Source organism: Hippopotamus amphibius, chromosome 15, assembly GCF_030028045.1.
Source record: "Hippopotamus amphibius kiboko isolate mHipAmp2 chromosome 15, mHipAmp2.hap2, whole genome shotgun sequence".
NCBI classification, from domain to species: Eukaryota; Metazoa; Chordata; class Mammalia; order Artiodactyla; family Hippopotamidae; genus Hippopotamus; species Hippopotamus amphibius.
Window position 1 is genome coordinate 19,348,717 of NC_080200.1, and position 14,013 is coordinate 19,362,729.

Consider the following 14,013-nt stretch of genomic DNA (forward strand, 5'->3'; position numbering starts at 1 on the left):
GACAACGAGAAAGCAATAAAACATAAACTACAGTAACCAAAGCTTCACCTCAAGGAACAAACCCCTCAATTGTGAGCAATAATCTTACATGCTTGAATAAATAGATGGACAGCATAAAAAAGAAACATTGTGCATAGTAACCAAATGTGTGATTTGATATTTCGCTGCCTCATAGGTTATTTGTAACACTAAGATCATATTAGGTCAATTTATTCCAATTTGTCTTCCATGTAGTTTTCAATTGGAAGACATATGTTCAACAATCATTTGTTGACATGACTATGGAAGGCATTTTGGGAACCAAGGTGAATAACTGAATAAAACCAGGACAGAAATTATAAAGCACAGTATCATATTTGTAATGTGGGTGTCAGGAATTCAGCTTTTGACGTCAGTCTTTCCACTTCAAAGACCATCATGCCAAATAAACATATTGCCAGCTGTATGACACAGCTACCAGACCAACCCAAAGCATGAAGTCCCCCTTTAAGATTTATCCCCTGGGTAAAGAGATACGTGACCACAGGAGTGAACTTGTTTTCTGCTTGTCAGCCCCTAATTCCATTCTTTTTTTTTTAAATTCACAAGTAAAGAGTGAACTAGCAAAATCCTAGCCACCCTACCCCCAGAACCGAGTAAAGGCAGAGCCCTCAGTTGGTGCTTTCTCTCCCTCTCTCTCTTCCCATCTTTCTCTCTATCTGAGATTTATGTGCATGGACTTTGGGCATGTTGTTTATGCTCCAGGATGAGTGAATAGTAAATGTTTTTGAAGTTCTCTGATAGATATTGCTGAGGTGCATCTTGCTATCATAATAAGAACTACAGAGGCCAATCTAACCACAGCATATACTTGGTCAGGAAAACGTCTGTGAGATTTTGCCAAAATTAACACAGGCCCAGGTGTGTGCCTCAGACATTTTTAGCCAACACCATCAATATGAATAGGCTGAGACTTAAATGAATCAATGTTCAAGTTTACACTATGAAGAACAGAAGTTAAGTTGGTAATGAAGAAAGTGATTATTAAAGTAAAATCTATAACTTTATATTTTCTTCTACAATGAAATTACATAAATAGCCTTAGTTGCCTAGGATAGTTTTTTTTTTTTTTTCTCCCATATGAGTAAAACAAGTCATGATTAATCCTTCAGAAAAAAAAAAAGGAAAAATTTATTTGGCATGATATATGTCACTTGAGAACAAATTAGTTTTCAGAAATCCAAGTTGACCCATGTAAGATATGGACATCTTCAAATATTTCTGATCCAAGCTTAGGGAAAACTTTGGGAACATATGAATATGGACAATGGGAGAAATGTCTACACATCAGAAAGAGCAAAAGCTTAGTAAAGTGAATTACTTAATTTGTGTAGAAGAGTTGAATTCAAATAAATGGAAATTCCAGGAAATAAATAGAAGGAGCAAGTTCTACTTTAACAATCTGATCAAAGAATTTGGCAATGAGGCTTTGAGCCTGTAATCACAGGTACTTCTTCAGCCCCAGGGAAATTGGTCCTTATATAATTACCATCCCAATGATTCTTTTCAGAGCCCTCTTTATGTCTTTGTTCCTCAGACTGTAAATGAAGGGGTTCAGCATGGGTGTGACCACAACGTACATCACTGAGGCAACTGCACTTGAGTGCGTGCTGTGAGTAACAGCAGTGCTAAGGTACACACCTAGGACCGTACAATAAAATAAGGAGACAACTGAGAGGTGAGATGTACAGGTGGAAAATGCTTTATACTTTCCCTGAGTTGATGGGATTCTGCATATGGTGGAAGCTATCTTAGAATATGAGTAAAGAATCCCGGTGAGGGAACCACCACCCAACATCCCAGCTGCAAAATACATTGCCATCTCATTAGGAAATGTGTCAGAACAGGCGAATCGGACCACTTGATTGAGTTCACAAAAAAAGTGGGGGATTTCCAAGTCTGTACAGAAGGTCAGGCACAGCACCATTAAATTGTGTAACAGGGAATGAAGGGAACTCATCATCCAGGACATCAGAACCAGCAGTCCACAGAGCCGGGGGTTCATGATGACTGTGTAGTGCAGGGGGTGGCAAATGGCCACAAAGCGGTCATAGGCCATCACGATCAGGAGGAAGTCATCCAACCCTGCGAACAGCATGGAAAAATACATCTGGATGATGCAGCCTTCATAGGTTATAACGTTGTTGTCTGTCTGTATATTCACCAGCATCTTTGGGATGGTGGTGGAGGTGAAACAGATGTCTACAAAGGACAAGTTGGAAAGGAAGAAGTACATGGGGGTGTGGAGGTGGGAGTCTGAGCTGACAGCCAGGATGATGAGCAGGTTTCCAAGCACAGTGATCAGGTACATGGAGAGGAAAAGGCCAAATATGAGGGGCTGCAATTCTGGTTCCTTAGATAATCCCAGAAGAAGAAATTCTGAAATTCGTGTATCATTCCCTGGTTCCATGTGACTACCAGGAAACAAAAAATAACACATGCATTTTCTCAAAAATTAGCATGACAAACATTTTTTCTTTCCCTTTCTTACTTTTTCTCTCTTCTTTCTTTCTCTTTCTTCTTTCTTTCTTTTTCTTTCTTTCTTTCTTTTTACAGTAGGTCTTTGTTGGTTATCTATTTTAATCATGGCATGGAGTTTGGGATTGACACACAAAGCTTGTTGAAATTCTAGTCTTTATATTTTGTATTTAAAATTAAGATCCATTACTTTTTATGAAAATCTCCCCTTCAGTTGATCCCATGTGCCTCCCTGAATAGGAATTTCTATCCCAAATTCATCCTTCTCTCTAAATGGTTATGTATTCTACACTTCTAATGATGAATTCTGTCATGCATTTTGGGAATATAAATTGAGGGCTGACCAGCTTCTAGACAAAGAGCTTAGGGTACTGAGAGACATTAGTCCCTACAGTTCAATGATGGTGAAATTATACAAGCCAATAAAATATCATACAAATTATCAATGGTGACAGATGCTATGAAGAAAAATAAATCAAGTATGAAGAAGAGAGTTAATGGGTATTTTTTGTTTTGTTTTTTCTTTTTACTGGGTCATTAGGTAGACAGGAAAACATCTGAACAGAAATCTCAGGAAAGAGAGGGTAGGAGATGTGAGGTTATATGGGGGAAGTTGTGCTGGACAGAGAGAACCACAAACAAAAAGTCCTGAAAAGGTATTTGTTTCCGAAAATGAAGCTCAGAATGAAGCTGTTGTGTTCAGATGCAAGTGCAAGAGGGAGAGTGATGACAGATGGTGACACAGAATTTGGACGAGCAAGTTGGCCTCCCTTCTACAGCTGAAACTTCAAATCACAGGGAGTCCCTTGTTCTCATGTTGTTACTGAGACTATTAATTTTTTTCTAGGAAATCCTGTAAATAGAAATGGGTCTCCTCCTTATTTTAACATGTTGGTTAATATTCTGGCACCTGTATTTTAAGGGTTTCATATTGTAAGATATGGGCCCAGGTGCCCCCTCCCTCCCTTGAGAACTGCTCATGCCCCACAACACACACACACACACACACACATACACACACAGTATGCACTGCTGAGCCCAATGTTATTACCAGGCTAGTCTCACTTCCATCTGTAATAATTAGGAAAATAAGGACACACTGCAAGTTTCAACAGTTGATTATCTTTCCCTTAAAAATGTAGAAATAGTGTGTAAATTCTAGTTAAGTCTCTCATGGACATGAAAACATGGGGCTCCATTTTAATATGACCACATTATGTCCAGTATTTAAAGAAACATAAAAAAAAATATATAGTTCAAAAAACTCAGACAGGAAAAAAGGGAATATGTTGGGAGGTAAGAGCTCAGGTGATCCCTAGAGTTTGTGATGAGGATAAAGCGTTCTTGGTTCTGGAAACATTTCAACCCCAAGTATAGCCCCTGATGCCCAGAATGGTAAAGTAGCAAAAAGCACTTTTTACAAAAGAGAAAGGGATGATATATTTACATTACAAGATAGCTGACTGATTGAACATCCTACTAGAAAAATGGGCAAGGGGGATAAATAAAAAATCACAAAGGGAAATACACAAAATACAACAAAAGCGGAGGTTTAAAATGATTTGGTAAAGGACTTCTAAATGATAGCAAATGCAAAACTTTTGTAATTTGAAACTCTGGTTTTGAATTTTGAATCTGCAAGTATGCTGTTTGAACTTGGAGAGCCAATGGTACCATTTTAAATGTTAATATCCTCACTCAAATAGTAGGGATAGCTGCATCTATTCTCCAAATGTCTTTGCCAGATTTACCCTTACTGTTAGTAAATGAATGGTTACCTCTGGCAATGAGATTTGACTGATTTTTTTTCTTTCTCTCAAATGTCTCCATGGCTTTCCCACTTCTTGGGCCCCAATCCCACAGCGTTATTTCAGGTTCCTGTCATTTTTCCCATCTGTGACACCTGGTACCCCTCTAGCCAATATTCAAACTGACCCAAAGAAACCTTTCTATATTACAAAGCAGATTGTCCAACTCCCTGACTTAACTCTCCTGGTGACTCCCCAGTGGAGAAAGGCCCAAATTCCATAGCTTCAAACCCTAAGCTTAACTCCTACTGACCGAACTACCAACTTCACCCTAGTGCTGCCCTTACTCACATCAATCTTATAAAAAATGAACTTGAGTCACAGCTTCACTTGATGCCACAGGTTCAAGACTCAGAGCCCATATACACCTGTTTCCCTCTGATTGGAGAGTCAACCACTGGTCTATTTGGTGTTTTTCACTCCTCTCTATTTTAAAAATTCCATCTTCTTTTCAAATTGCCTAAATCATCACCTCCATGAATCTTAAAGAAAAAAAAAACAGAAAAAAAACAACTTTCTTTTACAATACTTTAGATATAGTGTTATCACTGTGTAATTTTAACGCCATATCTTTTTTTCTCTGCCAGACGGTGAGTGCCTTGAGTAATATATAAACAGCATACTCAACCCCCCAGACTTAGTTTAGTTGAGAACAGTAGCTGAATGAAGAGACATTACATAATGGAATGAAGGAATGTGTTCTCAAAGAAATTGTCAATGATTAGAGAACAAAATGAAGCAGGGAAACACTAACATAGGTTTAGAAGACGTGGTGGAGGAATGTTTTCCATATTCTATTACTGAATCAGACCTATTTGTGGATCATACTATGTTGTTTGTAAGCATAAAATAGTATAGAATACATAAAACACAAAAGAAAACATCACAGTGCATCACACACAGTAAGGTTTTTTGTTCTCTTTGTTTGGATGTGTCTATGTGTTTGTGTATGTGATGCACATGTGCATACACGTGTATTTCTTGCTTGCCTGTGCACATATGCTGGATCACATGTAAAAGGCATGTTTTGCTCTTGGACACAGTCCAAAATATTTCTTATCCATTGCAGTAAATGCAGTAATGGTTTAAAAGAAAACCAGTTCCTGCTGAGGCAGAGCAATGGGAATAAAGACCTCAACTGAAGAGGCAGGCTGAAGACAGAACAGACAGCAGCATTTGAAGACTCAAGGGACCACACACTGACTGCACTTTAATTCCTCACTTGGCCCATTATGGTATCCACATCAGGCCACAGATCAAATTGCTGTTATTTAGTGGATGAGGCTGGACCTTTCCTCACATTTCTTATGTGGCATCTTTGTTATTCTTGGACTTTGTATTTGATCCCCGTTGACAAACCAATTGGTCTAACTCTGCATCTGTTTTTGATTCTTGTCCCACAAGTGAAGACCTTGTCACAATATACTCTATAAAAGCCTACACACATGGCAAAACCCTGCCCTTTCTTTCATTTTATTTATACAGGAGGACACTTTGTCATACAAGCATTTATTTTTATTGTAATCTTCTTTCTCCATTAAAATTTTAGATCCAAATGAAGAGGGACTTTACCTGCTTTGTTCACTCCATGGTTTCATTAAGGTTCCCATTTATACAGAAACAAATTTCAGAAAATGGAAGTTATAAATAAAAAGAATAACATGGCAAATAAAATTAGATTAAATATCATGGATTAAAAACAAGTTTAGTAAACAAAATTGAATGAAATAAGATGAATTTTTAAAAGAAAAAAGCATAAAATTATAGTAGTCACATTAACACAAGTTTTAAATATGAATGAAATAGGCAAAAGCCTTAAAAAAGAATAGGAAATATAATTTTTTAAAAAATAGTTCAGGAAGCAGTATCTAAAATTATTATTTCAAACTATATAAGCATAAATGGATTCAAACATACTTATGAAAAAATATAAACAACATTTAGTTGAGTGCAAAAGCATGTGTGCCACAAGATGGAAGCAAAGGATTACTATTTTAAAAGTAGATCTGCTCACAAAAGGCAAAAGAGAGCTGTAAGAAAAAACATGTGAAATAAGATGGCAAAACATATAAAAGGTGACTTGTTACTACTATGGATGCAGAAGAATTTTCTATGTTTAAAAAGCAATGGGAGGGAAACAAAATATGACCGACTGACAGTTTTGACCACTCAAAATTTATAAACTCTGAGACTTCCCTGGTGGCACAGTGCACAATGCAGGGGACACAGTTTCAATCCCTAGGCCAGGAAGATCCCACATGCTGTGGAGCAACTAAGCCTGTGTGCCACAACTACTGAAGCCCACACGCCTAGAGCCCTGTGCTCTGCAACAAGAAAAGCCACCACAATGAGAAGCCTGCACACTGCAATGAACAGTAGCCTCCACTCACCGCAACTAAAGAAAACTCCTGCAGCACAGAAGATCCAATGTAGGCAATTAACTAATTAATTAATTAAAAAAAAATCCGCCTGCCAATGGAGGGGACACAGGTTCAATTCCTGGCCTGGGAGGATCTCATATGACGAGGAAAAACTAAGCCCGTGTGCCACAACTACCGAGCCTGTGCTCTACAGCCCGCAAGCCACAACTACTGAGCACACATGCTGCAACTATTGAAGCCTGTGCACCTAGAGCCCATGCTCTGCAACAAGAGAAGCCACTGCAGTGAGAAGCCCATGCATCACAAGGAAGAGTAGAACCCACTAGGCACAATGAGAGAAAGCCTGCACGCAGCAAGGAAGACCCAACACAGCCAATATATATATATATATATATATATATATATATATATATATATAAACTCTCACACATCCCAACAAATATAGTATACATACATACACACAAGAATTAAATGGCAAACAGCAAAGTTCTTTTGAAATTTGTAATTATTTGAAATAATGCAAAAAATAGTAAAAATAGGCTGGGATAGGGAATTCAGATTAGGGGAAGTGTTTGCAGCTTTACAGCAGTTTTGGGTGAAATGATGCCACAGAATTGGTGCCAGAAACACCTGTGTGGGGGAGGGAAAATGGAGAGAGTGAAGCTCATGGTATCTCTATTTTCACCACAGAAGCCTTGTCAAAACATTAAAAGTACATCTCATTCTCCCCTTCTTCTACATGTTGGAATGCAATTCCTGGCCTTTTCTCTCTTAGCTGGAAATAAAATGAATTATGGAGGAAATGATACAGCATAAACAAAAGAAAGAATAGAAACACCCAGAAACCTGTATTTAAAGCAAAAATACCCCCGAAATTAAGAAAAGTCATAAACAATTTACAATAGAGAAGGTAAACAGCTAATACAACCCAAAATATATTCATCCTCCGTTGTAATAAACTAACTGCAAAGATAAACCGTTTACCGTATGTATATATTAAATACACTTTTTTTTTTCCTAATGAATACTCAATGTGAGAGAAGGTTCTGTGAAATGCGTGTCTCAAGAACTGTAGTTTCCAGGTAGTAGCTACCTCTACTGATCTGGATCTTCCTGATGAATACAGAACGTGCTCAAATATACCCCATCCTAAAAACTAAAAATCAATAAATAAAATGTCCTCACTTTGCTGCAAACCACTCCTAACCAACAGTTTATTTTCCTACTCCCTTAAACTGCAAATTACTTGGAAATGATTTTACTGACACCAATATGCCTTTCGTTTCTTCTTGAGTCTCATCCAACTAGATCTTCATTCTCATTTTTTGTTAACAATAATGCTTGAATTGTAGTGTCTATTAGACTTTTGTACTCACCTGCGTGAGAAGTATGAGGGGATGATCTCTGTGTGGAAGTCCAAATTCCTCCTTGGATGCTTAATGATGGAGACTGAAGCTCTGTCCTCAAACAAGAAAGAAGAAAGCAGTGAGGCAGAGTCAGACTTAGGAATCCAAATGCAAAAACCATGCCCCCTCCAACACAAGGTTAAACATGCTCAGATGTGTATCATACGTAGCTCCTTCTATTGGCTGTATCTACTCTCTATATCTGCTCAGTAACACATTTTCCAGTGTGACTCCAACCCTTGAACACATCGTTTCCTCAGGGGAACTTGTCTGGGCAGAATGGAATTTTATTTTGCTGATTTGCTGTTCCCAGGTGACCAGATTAGAAGTCAGGTGTATTCAATTCTTATTACTATTCTATGAACTCTCCTGTCTCCCAAAGGTCTGCATTGAAACTTTTTACAACCCTCAGTCGAAGTTTACTCCAAATCTAACCATGAGGAACCTGTCTTTACTAGGTCCCTTGGGTCTTGACAGCATTGTCTTGTGATGAGAATACAGCTACTGATATCTCCAGAAAATTACCATTTCTTCTTTAATAAGGGAGAGAACTGTGTTCCTTTGATACAGGAACATGGGTAAAGTAATCCTTGGCTTCATAATGCTTTGACACATCGAGTATGAATTTCACATTTTTAATATAAGTGAAAGCTGGTGTTTGGTCATTTATTTATAAAACACTTGGTAATTATAAGAGATATGCTTAGATCTTTTAATGCACCATGGGCTGAGCTTAGAATCTTATATGTATTGTCTCATTCACTTTTTTCAACAGTGTACCCTATTAGGACTGTACTATTATGAGCCTCATTCTAAATTTGCAGAATTGTGGTTCAGAAGGGTTGGATGGTTGGCACAAAGTGATGAACTGAGTAAGAGATGTGCTTTGAATAAAACACAAAATATTTCTACTTCTTTCACTCTAGGCCAGTGGTTCTCAATCAGAGATTATTCTGTCTCCAGAGGACACTTGGTGATATCTAAGAAATGTTAGATTGTTATATCTGGGGAAGTGATATTGGCTCATAGTGATTTCAGGCCAGGGATGCAGTTCAACAACCTACATGATGCACAGGACAGCCACCACCACAAGGAATTATCTAGTACGAATGTCAGTAGTGGTGACGTTTAGAAACACTATTCAAAACTAGCACTTCACTTTGTCAAAATGAGAGAGTAGCATTGACATATATATATACTACCAACTGTAAAATGGATGGCTAGTGGGAAGCAACCGCATAACACAGGGAGATCAACTGGATGATTGGTGATGACCTAGAGGGGTGGGACAGGGAGGGTGGAGGGAGGCTCAAGAGGGAGGGGATATGGGGATGTATGTATAATGTATAAATAGAGCTGATTCACTTTGTTGTAGAGCAGAAACTAGTACAAAAGTTCAAAGCAATTATACTCCAATAAAGCTTGGAAAAAAAAAATCTAACATTTCTCCCAACATCAATGTATATAGGAATCATTAGGGGATCTTGTTTAAATGCAGATTCTGATTTGGCAGGACTAGGGTGGTCCAGAGATTCTGCACTTGTAACAAACTTCCAAAGTTACCTGATGTTGCAGGTCTTGTTCTGTGAGTAGCAAGGCTGTGGTCCAGTGTTAAGAGTCAAGTGTAGTTATGTTTAGGCCCTTTCTATTAATAATCTTCCTGCCCACCTCAGGTCTGATGTCAGTTGGTCAAATGTTGGACTCAGTCATTCAGCTTCTGCATATACAAGTTTTCACATACTTCTTGAGTATCTCCCACTTGACAGCAAAAAAAAAAAAAAAAAAAAAAAACTTTTAGGCCTTAGTTTTCTTTTCTATAAAATGGAGAGATTCCTCCTAAGAGGTGGGTGTGATAAGTTAATATTTCAAAACTCATAGGGAATCACTTGGCATAGATCAGATTCTCAACCCATAGCAGCTGTTATGACTGTGTCCAAGTTCTGCATTTACTAAGCTCATTGGGACTCCAGGTCATCTCTTGGGATAAGAAGTAAGTCCAGGATTACCCTGATCCTGGGAAACAGTAAGTTGTGTCCCTGAAGACGTGTCTTCTCTCAGGATCCCATGCAAGAGCCTAGTGCTTCAGAGGCCACCATTCTATGCCTTGTTCTATGTAGGGACCTAAACTCAGACCCCTTCACGCTGGCTCCATACAACTTCAGTAAAAGATTTTTAGACACTTTAAAACTATTTTACTATGTTCATATGTTCTATTTGGGAATATGTGCAAAGCTGCTGTTTCTAGAATAATCATAGTTGCCTCCAACTCTTCTCATCTTCAATCAATGCAAGTCTGCACCAAAGAATTCATAAATATTTGATGTGTCCCAAGTAGAATGTTTTATTTTTAACATTTATTGATTAATTCCCTAATTTCTTAGGATGATTATACACCTCCCCATATTGCTTTGAGTATTGAATATGCCTTAAATAGGAGGAGTGTCTGTCCCCACTATTGAGTTTTGAACTTGGACATGTCACATGCTTTGGTGGATACAATGAGGACAGACATGATGTGGTCAGTGCCTAAGGAGAAGTTGTAAGAGGCTTTGTGAGAGTCTACCCTTTCTATTACTATTCCCTTCTATCATGAGAATGGGCACCTCCCACATAGGAGATGGTCCATTGGAATGCTCCCAGAATGAAGACATGCATGTAGCCTAGAACATTCAGGTCAGAGCCATAGACACCTTGCAGCATATGTCTAATGTGATATGATTAAATAACCATAGGTCAATCAATGTAATACTTCAAGTTGAAGAATAAAAATCATAGGATCATCTGAATATATGCAGAAAAACTTTTGACAAAATTCAAATTTTATTTATAATAAGAACTCTCAACAAAGTTGGTATAAAAAAAAAATACCTCAACATAATACGGGCCATATATGGCAAAACCATAGCAAACATTATACTTAATGGTGAAAAACTAAAAGTATTTATTCTAAGATCAGGAATAAGGCAAAGACACACACTTTTCCCACTTTTATTCAACATAATATTGGAAGTACTAGACATAGCAATCAGATAAGAAAAACAAAAATAATCAAACTGGAAACGAAGAGCTGTCACTGTTTGCAGTTGACTTAATGCTACATATAGAAAATCCTAAATACACCACCAGGTAATGATTAGAACTAATACATCATTTCAGTAAAGTTGTATGATACAAAGTTAATATACAGAAATATGTTGCGTTTCTATATAATAATAACAAATTATTAGAAAGAGAAATTAAGGGAAAATACCACTTACCATGATATCAAAGCATAAAATACTGAGGAGTAAGTCTAATCAAAGAGGTAAAAGAGTTTAACTTTGAAAACTGTAAAACTTTCATGAAAGAAATTTCCACACAAATGGGAACATATACAATACTCTTGGAAGGAAAGAATTAATATTGTTAAACTGAACATACTACCCAAAGCAATTTGCAGATTCAATGTAATACCTATCAAAATACCAAAGGTACTTTTTTTTTAAACAAAAGAACAAGTAATTCTAAAAGAAATATGGAAAAACAAAAGACCCCAATTGGCCAAAGCAATCTTGAGAAAGAAGAACAAACCTGGAGGTATCACACTCTCTGATATCAACATATATTACAATGCTACATTCACCAAAATGGCATGGTACTGGCTCAGAAACAGATGTATAGATCAATGAGACAGAATAGAGAGCCCAGAAAAAAAATCAAGGTTTACGTGGTCAAATAATCTATGACAAAGGAGGCAATAATATACAGTGGAGAAAACACAACCTCTTCAGTAAGTAGTGTTGGGAAAACTGAACAGCTACTTGCAAAAGAATCAAACTGGAATATTTTTGCACATGATGTGCAAAAGGAAACTCAAAATGGATTAAATAATTAAGTGTAAGACCTGAAACCACAAAACTCCTAGCAGAAAACATAGGCAGTACACTCTTTGCATTTGTATTAACAATATAGTTTTTTTGGATCTGTCTTCTCAGGAAATACAAATAAAGACAAAAATATACAAATGGGACTACATTGAACTCAAAAGCTTTAGCACACTGAAGAAAACTATTAATAAAACTAAAAAGCAGCCTACTGAATGGGAGAAGATAATTGCAAATGATATATCCAACAAGGGGTTAGTATCCAAATGTAAAGGACATGACAAATCAACATCAAAAAATTATAAAATGGGTAGAGGAATGAGTAGACAGTTTTCCAAAGGAGATATACTGATGGCTAACACTCATATAAAAAGATTCTGGAGGCAGAACAGGAGAAAGATGGCAGAGAAGTAGGACATGGGAATCACTCTCCTCCACACAAATACATCAAAAACACAGCCACTTTGGAAGTGGCTCCAGGAGAACACCTCCTGAATGCCAGCAGGAGACCTCAGACCACCAAAAAGGCAAGAGAAATTCCACGTAGTCAGATAGCACAAAGGAAGAAGGGAAAAATAAAAGAGACAAAGAATTCTGAGGAGACTGGCTCCTCTGGGAGGGAGCTGTGAGGAGGGAAGGCTCCCACACACAGAGGAGTCCCCTGGCTGGTGGGGAAGGACAGGGGGAGCCTCAGAGCACCCAGAAGAGAGGGCATTGGCAGGTGGGCAGAGGGCAGAGCAGAGAGATCCCCACAGAGAGGAGTCAGGGAGCACTCTTCAGCCAGAGAAGCTAATCTGCTCACCTGTGGAGGAGGTGGGAGCTGGGCACCAAGGCTTGGGCTTCTGAGAACAGTCCCCATGGAGAGAGCAGGGGCTGGCTGCATAGAAAAGCCTGGTGGGCTGGAACACCAGCAAGATAGGGAGTTTGGGGAAAAACCTGGGACAGACAGAGAGGCAGGGGACTTTTGTTTCAGAGTGTTTGGGAGGAAAATCCCTCTCCAGAAACCCACTGACCGCAGTGAAGGGGCAGGACTCATGGTTGCTGGCTCCAAAAGTCTGCAGTTCTGCATGCCCACCAGCCCCAAGTGCCGCTTGGTCCACCTGAGCTCCTGCCTACCTGCCCGCCTGCCCCATTCACCTGCCCCTGCCACTGTGGCACCAGCCTGGGGGCTGCTGTATTGAAAAACCGGCCAAGCCCGCACCCCCACCTGCTCTGCGTGCCACTGGGTCCTGCGGAAAACACACTCACCTGCATTCCACCCTGATCCCCCACTGCCTTGCTGCCAGCCCATGGCCCGTCTACCCAAAGCTGCCATGGGTCCTACGTGTAAGGCAAGTTATTGGCCACACACTCCCGGCAGCAGGGGAAGCCCACCAACATCTCAGGCTCACACGGAACTCTGATGCTGCCAGTAATCCTGGAAATTTCAGTTAGACTGCCCTCCCTACCTCTGACCTGAAGTTGCAAGTGAGCCCCAATCACCGTCTTTCACCCCCCTTGCCTGGGTGGTGAACTGACTCTTGAGAGCAACCCACACGCAAAGTAGGGACCAAAACCAAAACTGATCCCCAAAGTCTGCAGAACCAAAGAAGAGAAATAGAAACAGCTACAGGAGGAGCAGATTTAATGCCCACAATAGGCTTGAAAGACCTTGCATCTGTGGATCACCTTATTAGAGGAGTGTTTCTACAATAGAGACTGCAGGCATAGGGAACAACTGGGGATGGTGGGGACAAATACAAGCAAGACTAATACCAGATCACAGTCTGAGCTCTCCACAGTCCTCTCCACAGCAGGGGCAGAGCCATACCTAGAAGTATTGGAGGATTTTTGGTATATCTATCTTGTTTCTGGTTTTAGGTATGAGTTAGTTAAGCTTTTAATGTATATATGTGTATGTAAATTTTCTTGTAATTGGTATGAGTACTTTCTTCTTTGTTTTCTTTGCTCCCTCATTTTCTCTTCTCATTGGTTTCTTTTCCTCTTTTCTTTCTGCAAGTGCAAGTGTACACATCTCCTTGTATGATTTTGACTGATT

General features: G+C 39.0%; 1 protein-coding gene across 1 annotated transcript; it reads right to left on the bottom strand.

Annotated features, from left to right (window-relative positions):
- Nucleotides 1–1,516: 1,516 nt before the first annotated feature.
- Nucleotides 1,517–12,176, bottom strand: LOC130836896 (olfactory receptor 7A17-like). Its single transcript, XM_057709542.1, has 2 exons — nt 12,151–12,176; nt 1,517–2,453 (listed from the first exon to the last, which is right to left on the bottom strand). Exon 2 carries the CDS (start codon nt 2,447–2,449, stop codon nt 1,517–1,519), a length of 933 nt encoding a protein of 310 aa, XP_057565525.1. The 5' UTR covers nt 2,450–2,453; nt 12,151–12,176.
- Between the last annotated feature and the right edge of the window lie 1,837 nt (nt 12,177–14,013).

What these genes read in the sequence shown, in the direction of transcription:
- LOC130836896 (XM_057709542.1), bottom strand. Translation starts at nt 2,449, where the DNA reads ATGGAACCAGGGAATGATACACGAATTTCAGAATTTCTTCTTCTGGGA.